The sequence below is a fragment of the Pelophylax lessonae genome, assembly GCF_965119305.1.
Source record: "Pelophylax lessonae genome assembly, chromosome: 2".
NCBI lineage: Eukaryota > Metazoa > Chordata > Amphibia > Anura > Ranidae > Pelophylax > Pelophylax lessonae.
This window is the reverse complement of record NC_138769.1, coordinates 742650603-742665453: the sequence shown is the minus strand read 5'-3', so window position 1 is coordinate 742665453 and position 14851 is coordinate 742650603. Positions and strand designations below refer to the sequence as shown.

The window sequence follows — 14851 nt, the reverse complement described above, 5'->3', positions numbered from 1 at the left end:
GATGGTAGCGGTTGCCAGATTCCTAGCACCCAAACTGGAAGCTGCCATTTAGCCGCAGTAGAGATACCGCCACTAAATGAATGAGTTCTGGCTGCAGCAGAGGTTTCATGGGTGGGTGACCAGAATGGACAAACTGGTTGCCGCATCAACCTTTTAAAACTTAGAGAAAGACTGGACCTTATGGATCTGAGACACAGAAACCTGATGATGAAAAGTGATCACTAGTAGAGTGGGCTGTAATGGGAAGAGGAGGCACTTTATCACACAACTCATAGACCTGCAAAACAATTAATTGGATTCACTTAGAACCTATAAAATACACTTAGTAATAGTGGATCTAAAATATGGAGAACCTCTTTTTAGGACCTTCTGGAATAACAAACAGGAAAATCCATCTGCATAAAAAAGCATTGGCTGAGAGGTGAACCCCGACCATCCCCCCACCACATCCAGATAATGGGGAGAGATCTATTCTGAGTGAACTAGTGCCAGACACAGGGAGGGTAATGCAATCTGTCCATTAAGGAGAAAAGCAGAGATCAGTTTGGGTTAAAAAAGAGATTCTTGGTCTCAAAACATCCTTGTGACCTTTTAGTCAAAGTGATGGCCAAAATAAGGTCATCTTATTGGATAACAATGTCATGAATATGTCCTAAATGGGTGCAGAATGCCGGTCTTTGTAACACCAACAATACTAACTCTGAAAAAATAACACAGAATACGGGAAGAGAGCTGAAACCTTCTCTGAGCCGACCATAAAGAAGACCTTCATTAATGAGAAACTACCACCACTGTGGGGGCAACAAACACTCTGGTCAGGACTATGTAATGTACAACACAATATATAGAGTAGAGCGGTCAGCACAATATTATAGTCATAGTGCCCCTTATACTGCTGGTCGGGGGGGCGAATGATTTTGGGGTGTGGTCAGCAGGATGAAAACAATGTTCAGCCATAGTGGTCACAGGAAGGAAAAAATGTCCTCTATTACAGACTATGGTATCGGGGTACAGGGATGTGGGAGGTCAGACAAAACACGGGGTATCATCTTCTGTTTGCATATCCACAGAAATCACCCAGCATGCTGGCAGATTGTAGGGAGAACCCCAAGTTCCCAGTCCAGACAGGGGTAAGAGCTGTATAACAGCACACACACTCTATTATCCCACCACTGCCACACACATGACAAGGATGGAAGCCCACGGGAACTAGAAAACTAGGAGAGGACCTTGTAGGGTGTAGGAGGGAAGGAGAGGAGATTATTGTCAGCCAATAAAACCAGCTGTGATAGACTTGGCACAGCCTGTAATACCTCTGACCACCACTAGAGGGAGACTCCACCCATATCTAGCTGGCTTACCATTCTCAGGTAGATACAGATCTTACATACAATCTGAGAAACTCTAAGGCTGGACATACATTATACAATTTTTTTTATACAACTTTCCTTTAGATTTACCAAAACCATATAATATGAGGTCATACTCAAACACTTTCAGTTTGTATGCAGTCAGGCCGGCCCTTACACCACATAGGTAAAGGTTATCTACAGGAGATTGAACAGGAAAATTGTATAATGTGTGGCCAGTCCAATGGTTGGGAGCAGTCTAGTAATCAGCACACACTTCTGGGGTTCCTCCATCTACCCCACAAGCTAGAATCCTTGTGTTACCCCTCTTCCCACTATCCATGTACACCCCCACACCACACACAGGACAGGGGGACAGTGAGGGGACAGGGAAGTGTGTGTGTGTGTGTGTGGGGGGGGGGCAGCGAGAGGAAAAAAAAATGCCCATTATCTGTGGTCAGGGTGAGGGAGGGAAGCCTGCTATTGTTATCAGTTAATGATAACAATAGCATTAGTAGGAAAAAGGGGGAACAGAGTTGCTCAGTTGGGAGACAGGAGGCACTTGTGGGGGGGGGATAGAAACATAGAAACATAGAATGTGTCGGCAGATAAGAACCATTTGGCCCATCTAGTCTGCCCAATATATCTGAATCCTATGAATAGTCCCTGGCCCTATCTTATATGAAGGATAGCCTTATGCCTATCCCATGCATACTTAAACTCCTTCACTGTATTTGCAGCTACCACTTCTGCAGGAAGGTTATTCCATGCATCCACTACTCTCTCAGTAAAGTAATACTTCCTCATATTACTTTTAAACCTTTGCCCCTCTAATTTAAAACTGTGTCCTCTTGTGATAGTTTTTCTTCTTTTAAATATGCTCTCCTCCATAGGGGAGCAGTGGGGGGAAAAGAAGTGTAGGCAGTGGGACAGAGTGGTGGACAGGGGGGCGGTGGGGGGGATAGCGAGGTGGATGGGGAGAATTGGGGGGACAGAGGGGTGAACAGGGGGTAAGTGGGGGGAATTGGGAGATGAATACCTGTCTGATGGTGTCCTGTTCTGGAGGTTGATGTGGAGCTCCTCTGATGACTCTTCTATGGTTGGGTGACTTCTGACTCTTCCCAGCACGGTGACCGGACATGAAGGGGGAAATCTCTCCCAACTCTCGGCTTCTCTTCCTCCTGCTCACAAGTGTCCACAATGAGGGGAAAGTTCCCCTTAAAGTGTCATTCCACCTTGTGGGGGGTCCTAGGCCTGCAATGTGCAGACTGTAGACATGAAGCTGATTCTGCTCTGACCTGTGTGAGGATCTTCTCTGTCTCTCCTCCGTGTCCCCGATGGAAGATGGAGGCTTCTTGTCCTGGCTGAGAGGTGTGAGGGCCGTTCTGTGTCTGCACTATGGATCTGGGAAGACTCCAATCACATTGTGAGCCAACTTCCTCACAGGGACCCCTCCCCCACAGATACCCTGGGGCCACACTGACTACAAACACAGTGTGGGGGAGGGGGAATTCACAAAGAGGACCCCTCCCCCCATTCTCTGGGATCACACCAGTAGAATCTCATTTGAAGAAGGTTTGTTGGATGTTCTTCTGGTTGGTGGAGGGGAAATCAATGTTGATTATTGAGCACAGTGAGGAGAAGATTGGGAGGAGCAGGATGGGGAAGGAATGAATTTCTAGCAGTGAATGTGGTTTTCATTCAGTAAATTCCATTCATTCCAGAATGAGATGATAAAAGGAAATGAAATGTTGAACTCCTTCTGAGCGCCATTCATCAATCCATGGAATGTAGTGAGAAGATTTCTCCAAATTCTCCTCCAATAATCTCCTAGTGTATGAGCAGCTTTCCCTTTCTTGTGTCCTCTTCCTTCCTCCCCCGATCACACCGGTGTCTTCAGAGAGATCCGGAGCTGAGCTCTCACATCTCTCAGGACTCTCATATTGCACACACCGGGGGATCACCTCATACACTTCATCTTCTACATGTGCTGGATGCCATGACACTCATTTCTTGGGGAAAACTTTCTCCCGGAGATCTTGCAGGAGATGAAAGGAATGTTGTACGACGCATGTGTGAGACGAGGCACATGACATCACACGCTCCATCTTCTGCATGCGCGGTATAACATACATTCTCATATTGGTGGTGTGTGGGAGGGGACACAGGAGGGAATATGTGATGTCACTATCGGGGAGGGGACAGGCTGCACAGAGGTGCAAAATCAGCTAATTTACATTTGTAATTTAAGAAACAGTAACAACACACGGATGAGCCATATTTTTTATTAACCCGCAAAAGCAGTACCAAGGATGTATATAGGATGTGGCTGAGATAAACCAGAGGCTCTGGATGGACAGTTGGATAAATGGTTCTATATTTAGGATGTATCCGGTCTATAAACCAGAGGCTCTGGATGGACAGTTGGATAAATGGTTCTATATTTAGGATGTATCCGGTCTATAAACCAGAGGCTCTGGATGGACAGTTGGATAAATGGCTCTATATTTAGGATGTATCCGGTCTATAAACCAGAGGCTCTGGATGGACAGTTGGATAAATGGTTCTATATTTAGGATGTATCCGGTCTATAAACCAGAGGCTCTGGATGTACAGTTGGATAAATGGTTCTATATTTAGGATGTATCCGGTCTATAAACCAGAGGCTCTGGATGGACAGTTGGATAATAAATGGTTCTATATTTAGGATGTATCCGGTCTATAAACCAGAGGCTCTGGATGGACAGTTGGATAAATGGTTCTATATTTAGGATGTATCCGGTCTATAAACCAGAGGCTCTGGATGGACAGTTGGATAAAAAGTTATTTTTTGTGGTGGACGTCGATGAGTTGTGGGAAATGTGTGTGCAAGAAAGATTGGTGAACTGTTGGAATCTGTATTTGCAGGATGCTGATATGTATGGGGGAAGGGCGAGAAGCCTGGGAGGACTATGTATGGGGGAGGGGTAAAAGCTGGGGAGTGCTGTGTATGGGGGTGTGGTGAGAAGTCGTGAAGGAATGTGTATGGGGGAGGGGTGAAAAGCCAGTGAGGGCTGTGTATGGGAGGGGTGGGAAGCTGTGTATGGGAGGGGTGGGAAGCTGGGTGGGGTTGTGTATGGGGGAGGGGTGGGAAGCTGGGGGATGGGTGAGAAGCTGAGGGGGGGCTGTGTATGGGGTAGTGGTGAGAAGCTAGGGGGGGCTGTGTTTGGGGGAGGGGTAAGATGTCAGGGAGTGCTGTGTATGGGGGAGGGGTAAGATGTCAGGGAGTGGTGTGTATGGGGGAGGGGCAGTGAAGTCACATGTAATGAGAAGTACAGACACTCTCTCCTTTCTAATATTAGAGAACAGGATTGGACAATTCCAGTACAGGGGGGAGGGGGTGGAAATATTGGGGCTCAGTCACAGCACACAGCCCATGTTATTGTGTGTATAATGTGTGTTCTCTGGTGTGCAGTGTGGGGGGCGCTGTTGTGTGGTGTAATGAGGTGTTAGGCTCTCTTCTATAGAATTCTATGGGCTGAGGCTCTTTGTAATATTATACAAGGTGTGGGAACGCTCGGCACAAACAATAAAACCTCACATTGTTTTCTTTGATGTGACGGAAGCCATAGAACATCGGGAACATCGCCTTGTTCAGCTGCCCATACACTCGTACAATCTCCTTCCAATCTTTTCATTGTAAGATCCTTCCCTCCATTTTCTTATGGTTAGTGGAGTGAAATGGAAGTGTGTGATGGCAGTGATGAGGAAATTGGAAGGATCCGGATGGAAAATGTTTCTGGAATGAAGAAATTTCTAGCAGTGAATGTGATTTCATTCAGGAAAGTCCATTCATTCCAAACAAAGGTTTCTTCCAGTAAATTAGAAGGACATTCATCATTGGAGGTACTGAGGAAAGTTTCCATATCAATGTTTGTACGGATGTTCATTTCAAAGTCTTCTAGTGTATGACCAGAGTAACTGTTGGTGTGAATGAGCCCTAAAGGTGACCATACACTATACAATCTGATTGTACAATCTCCTTTCCATCTTCCATCAACTACATAGTACAAGGATCTGCCCAACCCCCATACACACTGAATGGAATGTTTGGGGGTGTCCTCCTATTACATTGTTTTGGAAAATCTAAAGATGATTGTACAATCAGATTGTATAGTGTGTGGTCAGTGTTAGGCTTGTGTGTTCTATTCCAGAATCCCCCCAATATGTCACCCACTTCCTGTGTTCCCTGTACTGCCCCTCCCCCATAGTGACTCCACATCTTCCCTCCTGTGTCCCCTCCCCCACACCACCAATATGAGAATGTATGTTATACCGCGCATGCAGAAGATGGAGCGTGTGATGTCATGTGCCTCGTCTCACACATGCGTCGTACAACATTCCTTTCATCTCCTGCAAGATCTCCGGGAGAAAGTTTTCCCCAAGAAATGAGTGTCATGGCGTCCAGCACATGTAGAAGATGAAGTGTATGAGGTGATCCCCTGGTGTGTGCAATATGAGAGTCCTGAGAGATGTGAGAGCTCAGCTCCGGATCTCTCTGAAGACACCGGTGTGATCGGGGGAGGAAGGAAGAGGACACAAGAAAGGGAAAGCTGCTCATACACTAGGAGATTATTGGAGGAGAATTTGGAGAAATCTTCTCACTACATTCCATGGATTGATGAATGGCGCTCAGAAGGAGTTCAACATTTCATTTCCTTTTATCATCTCATTCTGGAATGAATGGAATTTACTGAATGAAAACCACATTCACTGCTAGAAATTCATTCCTTCCCCATCCTGCTCCTCCCAATCTTCTCCTCACTGCGCTCAATAATCAACATTGATTTCCCCTCCACTAACCAGAAGAACATCCAACAAACCTTCTTCAAATGAGATTCTACTGGTGTGATCCCAGAGAATGGGGGGAGGGGTCCTCTTTGTTAATACCCCCTCCCCCACACTGTGTTTGTAGTCAGTGTGGCCCCCTGGGCATCTGTGGGGGAGGGGCTCCCTGTGAGGAAGTTGGCTCACAATGTGATTGGAGTCTTCCCAGATCCATAGTGCAGACACAGAACGGCCCTCACACCTCTCAGCCAGGACAAGAAGCCTCCATCTTCCATCGGGGACACGGAGGAGAGACAGAGAAGATCCTCACACAGGTCAGAGCAGAATCAGCTTCATGTCTACAGTCTGCACATTGCAGGCCTAGGACCCCCCACAAGGTGGAATGACACTTTAAGGGGAACTTTCCCCTGATTGTGGACACTTGTGAGCAGGAGGAAGAGAAGCCGAGAGTTGGGAGAGATTTCCCCCTTCATGTCCGGTCACCGTGCTGGGAAGAGTCAGAAGTCACCCAACCATAGAAGAGTCATCAGAGGAGCTCCACATCAACCTCCAGAACAGGACACCATCAGACAGGTATTCATCTCCCAATTCATCCCACTTACCCCCTGTCCACCCACTTCTCCCCATCCACCCCTCTATCCCCCCACCGCCCCCCTGTCCACCACTCTGTCCCCTCACTTTACCACTGCCTACCCTTCTTTTCCCCCCACTGCTTCCCTATCCACCCCCACCCCACCACTGAGCACAAGTGCCTCCTGTCTCCCAACTGAGCAACTCTGTTCCCCCTTTTTCCTACTAATCACTAATGTCCAACATTTCCCCTCAGTGATCACCAATTTATTTTTCATTAACTGATAACAATAGCAGGCTTCCCTCCCCCACACTGACCACGAATAATGGGCATTTTTTCCTCTCACTGCCCCCCCCCACACACACTTCCCTCCCCCTCACTGTCCCCCTGTCCTGTGTGTGGTGTGGGGGTGTACATGGATAGTGGGAAGAGGGAGTAACACAAGGATTCTAGCTTGTAGGGTAGATGGAGGAACCCCAGAAGTGTGTGCTGATTACTAGACTGCTCCCCAACCATTAAACTGGCCACACATTATACAATTTTCCTGTTCAATCTCCTGTAGATAATCTTTACCTATGTGGTGTAAGGACCGGCCTGACTGCATACAAACTGAAAGTGTTTGAGTATGACCTCATATTATATGGTTTTGGTAAATTTGAAGGGAAGTTGTATAAAAAAATTGTATAATGTATGTCCAGCCTTCGAGTTCCCCAGATTGTATGTAAGATCTGTATCTATCTGAGACTGGTAAGCCAACTAGATATGGGTGGAGTCTCCCTCTAGAGATGGCCAGATGTATTGCAGACTGTGCCAAGTCTATCACAGCTGGTATTACTGGCTAACAATAATCTCCTCTCCTTCCCTCCTACACCAAACAACGTCCTTGTCTCATTTGCTAGTTCCCGTGGGCTTCCATCCTTGTCATGTGTGTGGCAGTGGTGGGATAATAGAGTGTGTGTGCTGTTATACAGCTCTTACCCCTGTCTGGACTGGGAACTTGGGGTTCTCCCTACAATCTGCCAGCATGCAGGGTGATTTCTGTGGATATGCAACAGAAGACGATACCCCGTGTGTTGTCTGACCTCCCACATCCCTGTACTCCGATACCATAGTCTGTAATAACAGATAGCGGGTATTTTTCCCTCCTTTTCCTATGGCTGAACATTGTTTTCATCCTGCTGACCACACCCCCAAATCATTTGTCCCCCGACCAGCAGTATAAGGGGCACTATGACTAAAATATTGTGCTGACCCCTCTCCTCTATATATTGTGTTGTACATTACATAGTCCTGACCAGAGTGTTTGTTGCCCCCACAGTGGTGGTAGTTTCTCATTAATGAAGGTCTTCTTTATGGTCGGCTCAGAGAAGGTTTCAGCTCTCTTCCCGTATTCTGTGTTATTTTTTCAGAGTTAGTATTGTTGGTGTTACAAAGACTCGCATTCTGCACCTATTTGGGACATATTCATGACATTGTTATCCAATAAGGTGACCTTACTTTTGGCCATCACTTTGACTAAAAGGTCACAAGGATGTTTTGAGACCAAGGATCTCCTTTTTACCCAAACTGCTCTCTGCTTTTCTCCTTAATGGACAGATTGCATTATCCTCCCTGTGTCTGGCACTAGTTCCCCCCGAGTAGATCTCTCCCCATTGTCTGGATGTGGGGGGGGACGGTCGGGATTCACCTCTTGGAAAATGCTTTCTTATGCAGATAGATTCCCTGTTTGTTATTCCTGAAGGTCCTAAAAGAGGTTCTCCATATTCCAGATCCACTATTACTAAGTGTATTTTATAGGTTCTAAGTGAATTCAATGAATTGTTTTGCAGGTCTATGAGTTGTGTGATAAAGTGCCTCCTTTCCCCATTACAGCCCACTCTACTAGAGTAGGGAGCACTTCTTGGACTTCTTATCATCAGGTTTCTGTGTCTCTGCTCTAGTGTCGGGCGATTGGTTCAGGCCAAACAAAAGTTCAGCCCAAACAGCGCCTGTTTGCCCACTCGGCGAACATCCACATTTTATGTGCGCTCTGTGGAATGTTCCCTACCCCAAAGAGCGGGGCTGGGAAGCTGGCCATCACGCCCTTAACCACTTCCCACCCAAGGACGTTCCGTTACATCCTCGGGTTTCAGTGGGTTTACCGGGGTGGTGGGCGCACCTACAGGCATCATCCCAGTACCAATAATAATTAGCCACTCAATCACTTCTGTGGGTGCCTCTCCGGGGCTCTCTGGTCCCATCGCGGATGCCAGGAGCGAAGCAGCCGGCGCCGATTGCTGCCTGGGACAGAGAGAGGAACTGACGTTGTTCCCCTTTCTCTGTAACCCTGGAAACTGGGAGCAACGAGTATTCTTCACTTCCGGTTCTGCCCTTTGTTTACCTGGCCACCAGCAGTCAGAGCAGCAGCCGATCGGATTTATCTCGATCCAATTGGCTGCATGAGTACCCAGATGAGAGGGGACCTGTCATGACCTATGCTATCACAAGGGATGTTGTTCATCCCTTCTGATAGCAATAAAGTTTGTGCAAAAAAAAAAAAAAGTATAATTTTTTTTGTATAAAATAAAAAAAAAAGAAAGTTCCTCCATGCTTACGCACAAATGTGAACGCATACATTACTCCCGCACACATATGTAAATGGTGATCGCACCACACATGTGAGGTATTGCCACGAACGTCAGAGCGAGAGCAATAATTCTATCACCAGACCTCCTCTGTATCTCTAGTTCACCGCCATTCTAAGGGCAGACGCAATTTTAAAGCGTGACATGTTTGGTATCTATTTACTCGATGTAACATCATCTTTCACATTTATATAAAAAAATTGGGCTAACTTTACTGTTTTTTTTTTTTTTTTTTTTTTTTTTTTTTAATTCATGAATGTGTTTTTTTCCCAAAAAATTGTGTTTTATTCTCCCCAAGTTCTCTGCTAAAAAAAACCATGTATAATGTTTGGGGGTCCTAAGTAATTTTCCAACAAAAAAGGTAGATTTTTACATATAGGAGCGAAGTGTCAGAATAGGCTTGGCCAGGAGGTGGTTAACAATAAATGAGTCATCAGCTACCTGCCCCCCCACCCTAAACCATAGCAGGCCACATACACCCAAAATGAGGGGTGGGTAGTTTGGGGCGGGGGGGGGGCAAGGGTCTTATCGTGGCACACCTGGGCAGTGGTTGTGGGAATATGTGGGCAGGGGGCTTATCAGAATCTGGGGCCCGCAGATTTCCGCCCCCCGCCCCATATGAATGACTAATTTAACACAAAAGTATCATGAATAAATAAAATCAGTACACAGGTTTTTGGTTCGTCAATAATGCACTTTAAAGGCTTCCCAAGGAATGCCTGCTGGGGCATGCTGTGTTGGGGACGTCACACGCTCCTTACCTATTTAGGAACTGTCAAACGGAGGAGCAGGCATTCGGTGGTCAGCCTTCCTCGCGGGCGGAGAGTTTTTTTTTTTTTTTTCTTTTTTTTCAGGTGCGGCAGGCATCATGATTGATGATGAATCTACATCAGGGGACATTTTTTTTTTTTTTGTAATTAAATTACATTTAAACATTTTAAATGTATTTCTTTTTTTTTTTAAAAGACTTGTCAAATACCTGTGTACTGTTTTTATTTACCCTATACTCATTCACATAGGGGGGCTGGGATCTGGGGGCCCTCTTGTTAAAAGGGGCTTCCAGATTCTGATAAACCACCTGCCCACAGTCCTCACAAGCACCACCCATGGTTGTTGGGAAGAGGCCCTAGTCCCCATCAACATAGGGGCAAGGTGCCTTGGGGTGGGGGGGGACAGTTCTCCCTGCCCCAAAGCACCCACCTCCTATGTTGAGCACATGTTGCATGGTATGGTTCAGGAGAGGGGGGCCTGCCAGGCAGCGTACTTGCAAAAAGGATCTGGTATGAATTGTGGGGGGACCCCACACCATTTTTGTTGTATTACCAGGTGCCGGCAATAGCTTGCATCCACGAAGTACATTGAAATATCTTTTTTTTTAGAAATGTTAGTTTTTCTGCAGCAGGTTTTATACACGGTACAGATGTGCTACTTTACAGGGATCCACCAGACACTAAATTTAAAGGATTTTTTACTGTTTCATTGTAAGCATCATTAAAATCACTTCTCCTTCAAAAACTATTGTTTTTCAAAAAATGTTTGCATGTTTTGCATTGGTACGTGTCCCCAGTTCATCCATTTTGTTCACCCACCCATGAAACCTCTGCTGCAGCCAGAACTCATTCATTTAGTGGCGGTATCTCTACTGCGGCTAAATGACAGCTTCCAGTTTGGTGGGTAGGATGCTGGCACCATCCTAGCAACCAATGATGCTTTTTTATAGGGGGCTTCCAGATTCTGATAATTCTCCACTGCAGACCCTCACAACCACTTGGCCAGAGTTGTGGGGGAGAGGCCCTGTCCCTACCAACATGAGGACATGGTGCTTTGCTAGGGTGCCTCTGTCAGGGTACCCTTCTCATGTGGAGGGCATGTGGCCTGGTATGGTCCAGTAGAGATTCCACATCCAGGTGCCCCTCCACCACTTCAGTTGGACATCCACTCATCAGCCAATCATTTATTGATGAGATCTTTAATAATGAGATCTACAGCCAGGTCAGGTGACAATGTATTCCTGCATGATGCCTAAATAAAGATGAAGTCGGTCAGCATGTCACACCCTTTACATATCCCAACACTTCCTTACCAATTCATACAAAGATATCACACCCCCATTCCTTCTGAAATAGGAAGAGATTTGGGTCACACATTCACCCAGACAGAAAGATATCATATCCTATTCTTTACTCACAAATCCTCCTTTCCCAGCAGAGTCCAGGAGTCCGGATATAACATTCTGACCAGATGGTATACAGTCCCCACTCTTTTACTCAAACATTTCCCCACAACCTCTCCTACCTGTTAGAGGTGAAATAATGCCAGGAGAACTCTTTTACATATATTCTGGGAATGTCCTCTGATACGCCCTTTGGAGAGAAATTCTAAGATAACAAACATCTAACCAGAATATGACCCCCCTTTCTAAGACCCGATATAAAAGAATGACTGCTCATTCACCTTATAGGCGTGGTCAGATCTTCTATCCCACTGAAATGGAGATGCATGGATCCCCTACAGTGTGTCTGTGGATTTCCAGGGTTAGTAAGATCTCACCACATTCCTGAAGTGCAAGGAAGATAATTAGGAATAATTAGAAGATAATTGATTTTCAAGATTCGCCTCCTGTTGATTCCAAAGAGGTTTGCATTTAAGTCTGCAATTTTTTTAAATTTTAAACACACTTGCTGAATACACCTAGATTGTAAGCTCTAAGGAACAGGGTCGCCCAATTCCTCCAGTATTGAATTGTATTGTAACTGTATTGTATTCCCTCATTATAAAGCGCTGCACAAACTGCTGGCGCTATATAAATCCTGTATAATAATAATAATAATAATACACCTGTAAATAAAACCCAAGCACATCCCCCCATCACTATGAAGCACATTTCTCTGAATGAGAACAAAGAATGAGATTCTCCTGCTGGAAATTGTAATAAACTGTCTATTTTATCAGCCAATGGGAATAATATAGTGTCCACAGTAAAATGAAATACAAATATTTAAACCTGTATAATATTGTACATAATGTTTCTATATATTAGATATATTTAATAATGAATGTTCAAAAAGAAAGAAACTTTATTCAGTCGTTTTTCTTAAAGAATTCTGACTTTTTTATTTTTTTGTACAGGTGAATTTATGAACCAATTTTTTGATCATTTTGGACTTCATCAATTCAGCTGAGTCACATGGGAAATGAGCCATATGGGTGTCTTATGTGACTGAAAGTCTTAATCACAATTCACTGGAGGATTCACACAGGACACAAGTCATATCCGTGTTCTAAAGGAACAAATGCTTTGGATCTTCAACATTGATCCAGCCTCAGAGGACAACAGGAGAAGTAATTTCAGTATTCTGGAAGTGACAATGGCTTTACAGTAAAGTTCAACCCATGTATACATAAGAGAAGTCATTTCAGAAGATATTTATTGTTTGGAATGTGATAAACATTTTACAATGGAGGCAAAACATGTCACACACCAGGAGTTTTACAATGGAGAGAAGGCATATCAATGTCCTGAATGTGATAACGTTTTTACATCAGAGTTAAAGCTTATCACACACCAGAGGGTTCACACTGGAGAGAAGCCATATTGTTATTCTGAATGTAGCAAATCTTTTACAACAAAGTTTAATCTTATCAAACACCAGAGGATTCACAGTGGAGAGAAGCCATATCAATGTTCTGAATGTGATAAAGCTTTTACAACAAAGCGTAATCTTATCAGACACCAGAATATTCACACTGGAGAGAAGCCATATCAGTGTTCTGAATGTGACAAAGCTTTTACACAGAAGTCACATCATATCACACACCAAATGATTCACAGTGGAGAGAAGCCATATCATTGTTCTGAATGTGGCAAAGCATTTACAACCAAGCAAGAACTTATCAGACATCAGAGGGTTCACAGTGGAAAGAAGCCATATTATTGTTCTGAATGTGGCAAATCTTTTACAACAAAGGGTAGTCTTATCACACACCAGAGGATTCACACCGGAGAGAAGACATATCAATGTTCTGAATGTGTCAAAGTGTTTACAACCAAGCAAGAACTTATCAGACACCAGAGGGTTCACAGTGGAGAGAAGCCATATCACTGTTCTGAATGTGGCAAAGCATTTACAACGAAGCAAGAACTTATCATACACCAGAGGGTTCACAGTGGAGAGAAGCCATATCATTGTTCTGAATGTGGCAAATCTTTTACAACAAAGGGTTATCTTATCATACACCAGAGGATTCACACCGGAGAGAAGCCATATCAGTGTTCTGAATGTGGCAAAGCTTTTACACAGAAGTCAAACCTTATCACACACCAGAGGATTCACAGTGGGGAGAAGACCTATTAGTGCTCTGAATGTGACAAAGCTAATGTTGGGCTAATCTATCACCAGAGGGTTCACAAGCTTTAGTTGCAGAGATGAAACTTTGGGAAAAAGGAGGATATTAAATGACTTGCAAATGCCCTATTAGTTTCACAACCCAAATCTCCTCCAACAATCTAGGGAAGAATTGAAAAGATAAAATGCTACTTTAAAAAAATGCAAACTAACATCTGTGAGCAAACAGGAATGTAATGGATGGATGCACACCTAAAAGGCCGGTGAATATTTTACAGTTTGACATTTTTTCAGATAAGCACCAATGATTGAACTGTTTTCCTCACGATTCTCATCTTCATCTTTTTTTTTGACTGAAAATAACAAATCTATAGACATAACAGGTGATAAAACGATGTTGCAGAGGGAACTCTGGGAATGATAATGACAGATTGCATTACACATTAAGTTAGCAGACTTCCTGCTGTTGGTCTTATGTATGAATTGTGTTCTGATATTTACTGTCCTGCTGTAAAAGGTGTAAATGATTGCCCACATTATTCCTGTAGTAGCCGGGACTACAAACTCATATTAGGAATGTTAGGTACTTACCCAAGGGGTTCATTTTTTTGGATTTGGGAGAAACATTTCACATGGTTTCTTAAATGTCATTAATGACACTGCCAAGGGGAGTCTCACTTCACTAACAATAGCAGAGCCAATCACAGGCCAGTAACATTTCATGGTTTATCAGTGTAATTACAGAATGTTTAATCCCCATTGGTCCAATAGATTTCTTGTCCCTCCAGATAACATTTGCTTCTTGCATGGAAGGAGCCCCCTAAAATTTCTTCTCTTCAATTCCCCCCATAGCTGTACTTTAGGTTATGTTGCCCCTCCCATATCTGTAAGGGAAAGCCTCAATTTCTCCCAATACTCCCCTGGCCTTCCAGTGAGAAGAAACATTTTCTCTGGAGTGGAAATGTTTTATGCAGTGATCCCTTCATAGACGGGATGGGGAATCTAAGTAATCTAAGATAATTAGGATGAACCCGTGTACTGGAGTCATGGATCAGATAACCAATGAGACCATTGATGTTATAGCAGAGCTGACAGCAGAAGTGTCTCCATCACCTAAGGTGGTGTCACAGAACT

The 14851-nt window shown here is 44.4% G+C and overlaps 2 protein-coding genes across 2 annotated transcripts in view; one reads left to right on the top strand and one right to left on the bottom strand.

Moving 5' to 3' along the window:
* The window catches only part of LOC309548362 (uncharacterized protein), a gene marked incomplete at both ends in the record, with an annotated part of 275124 nt that overhangs the window by 143741 nt on the left and 116532 nt on the right, over window positions 1–14851 (bottom strand). The window lies entirely within an intron of this gene.
* Window positions 12830–14851, top strand: part of LOC309546811 (uncharacterized protein) — a gene marked incomplete at both ends in the record, with an annotated part of 97473 nt that continues 95451 nt past the window's right edge. Inside the window, one exon of the mRNA XM_082246497.1 lies at window positions 12830–13706. Within this exon, the coding sequence (XP_082102623.1) occupies window positions 12830–13706 (877 nt within the window). The remainder of the gene's footprint in view (window positions 13707–14851) is intronic.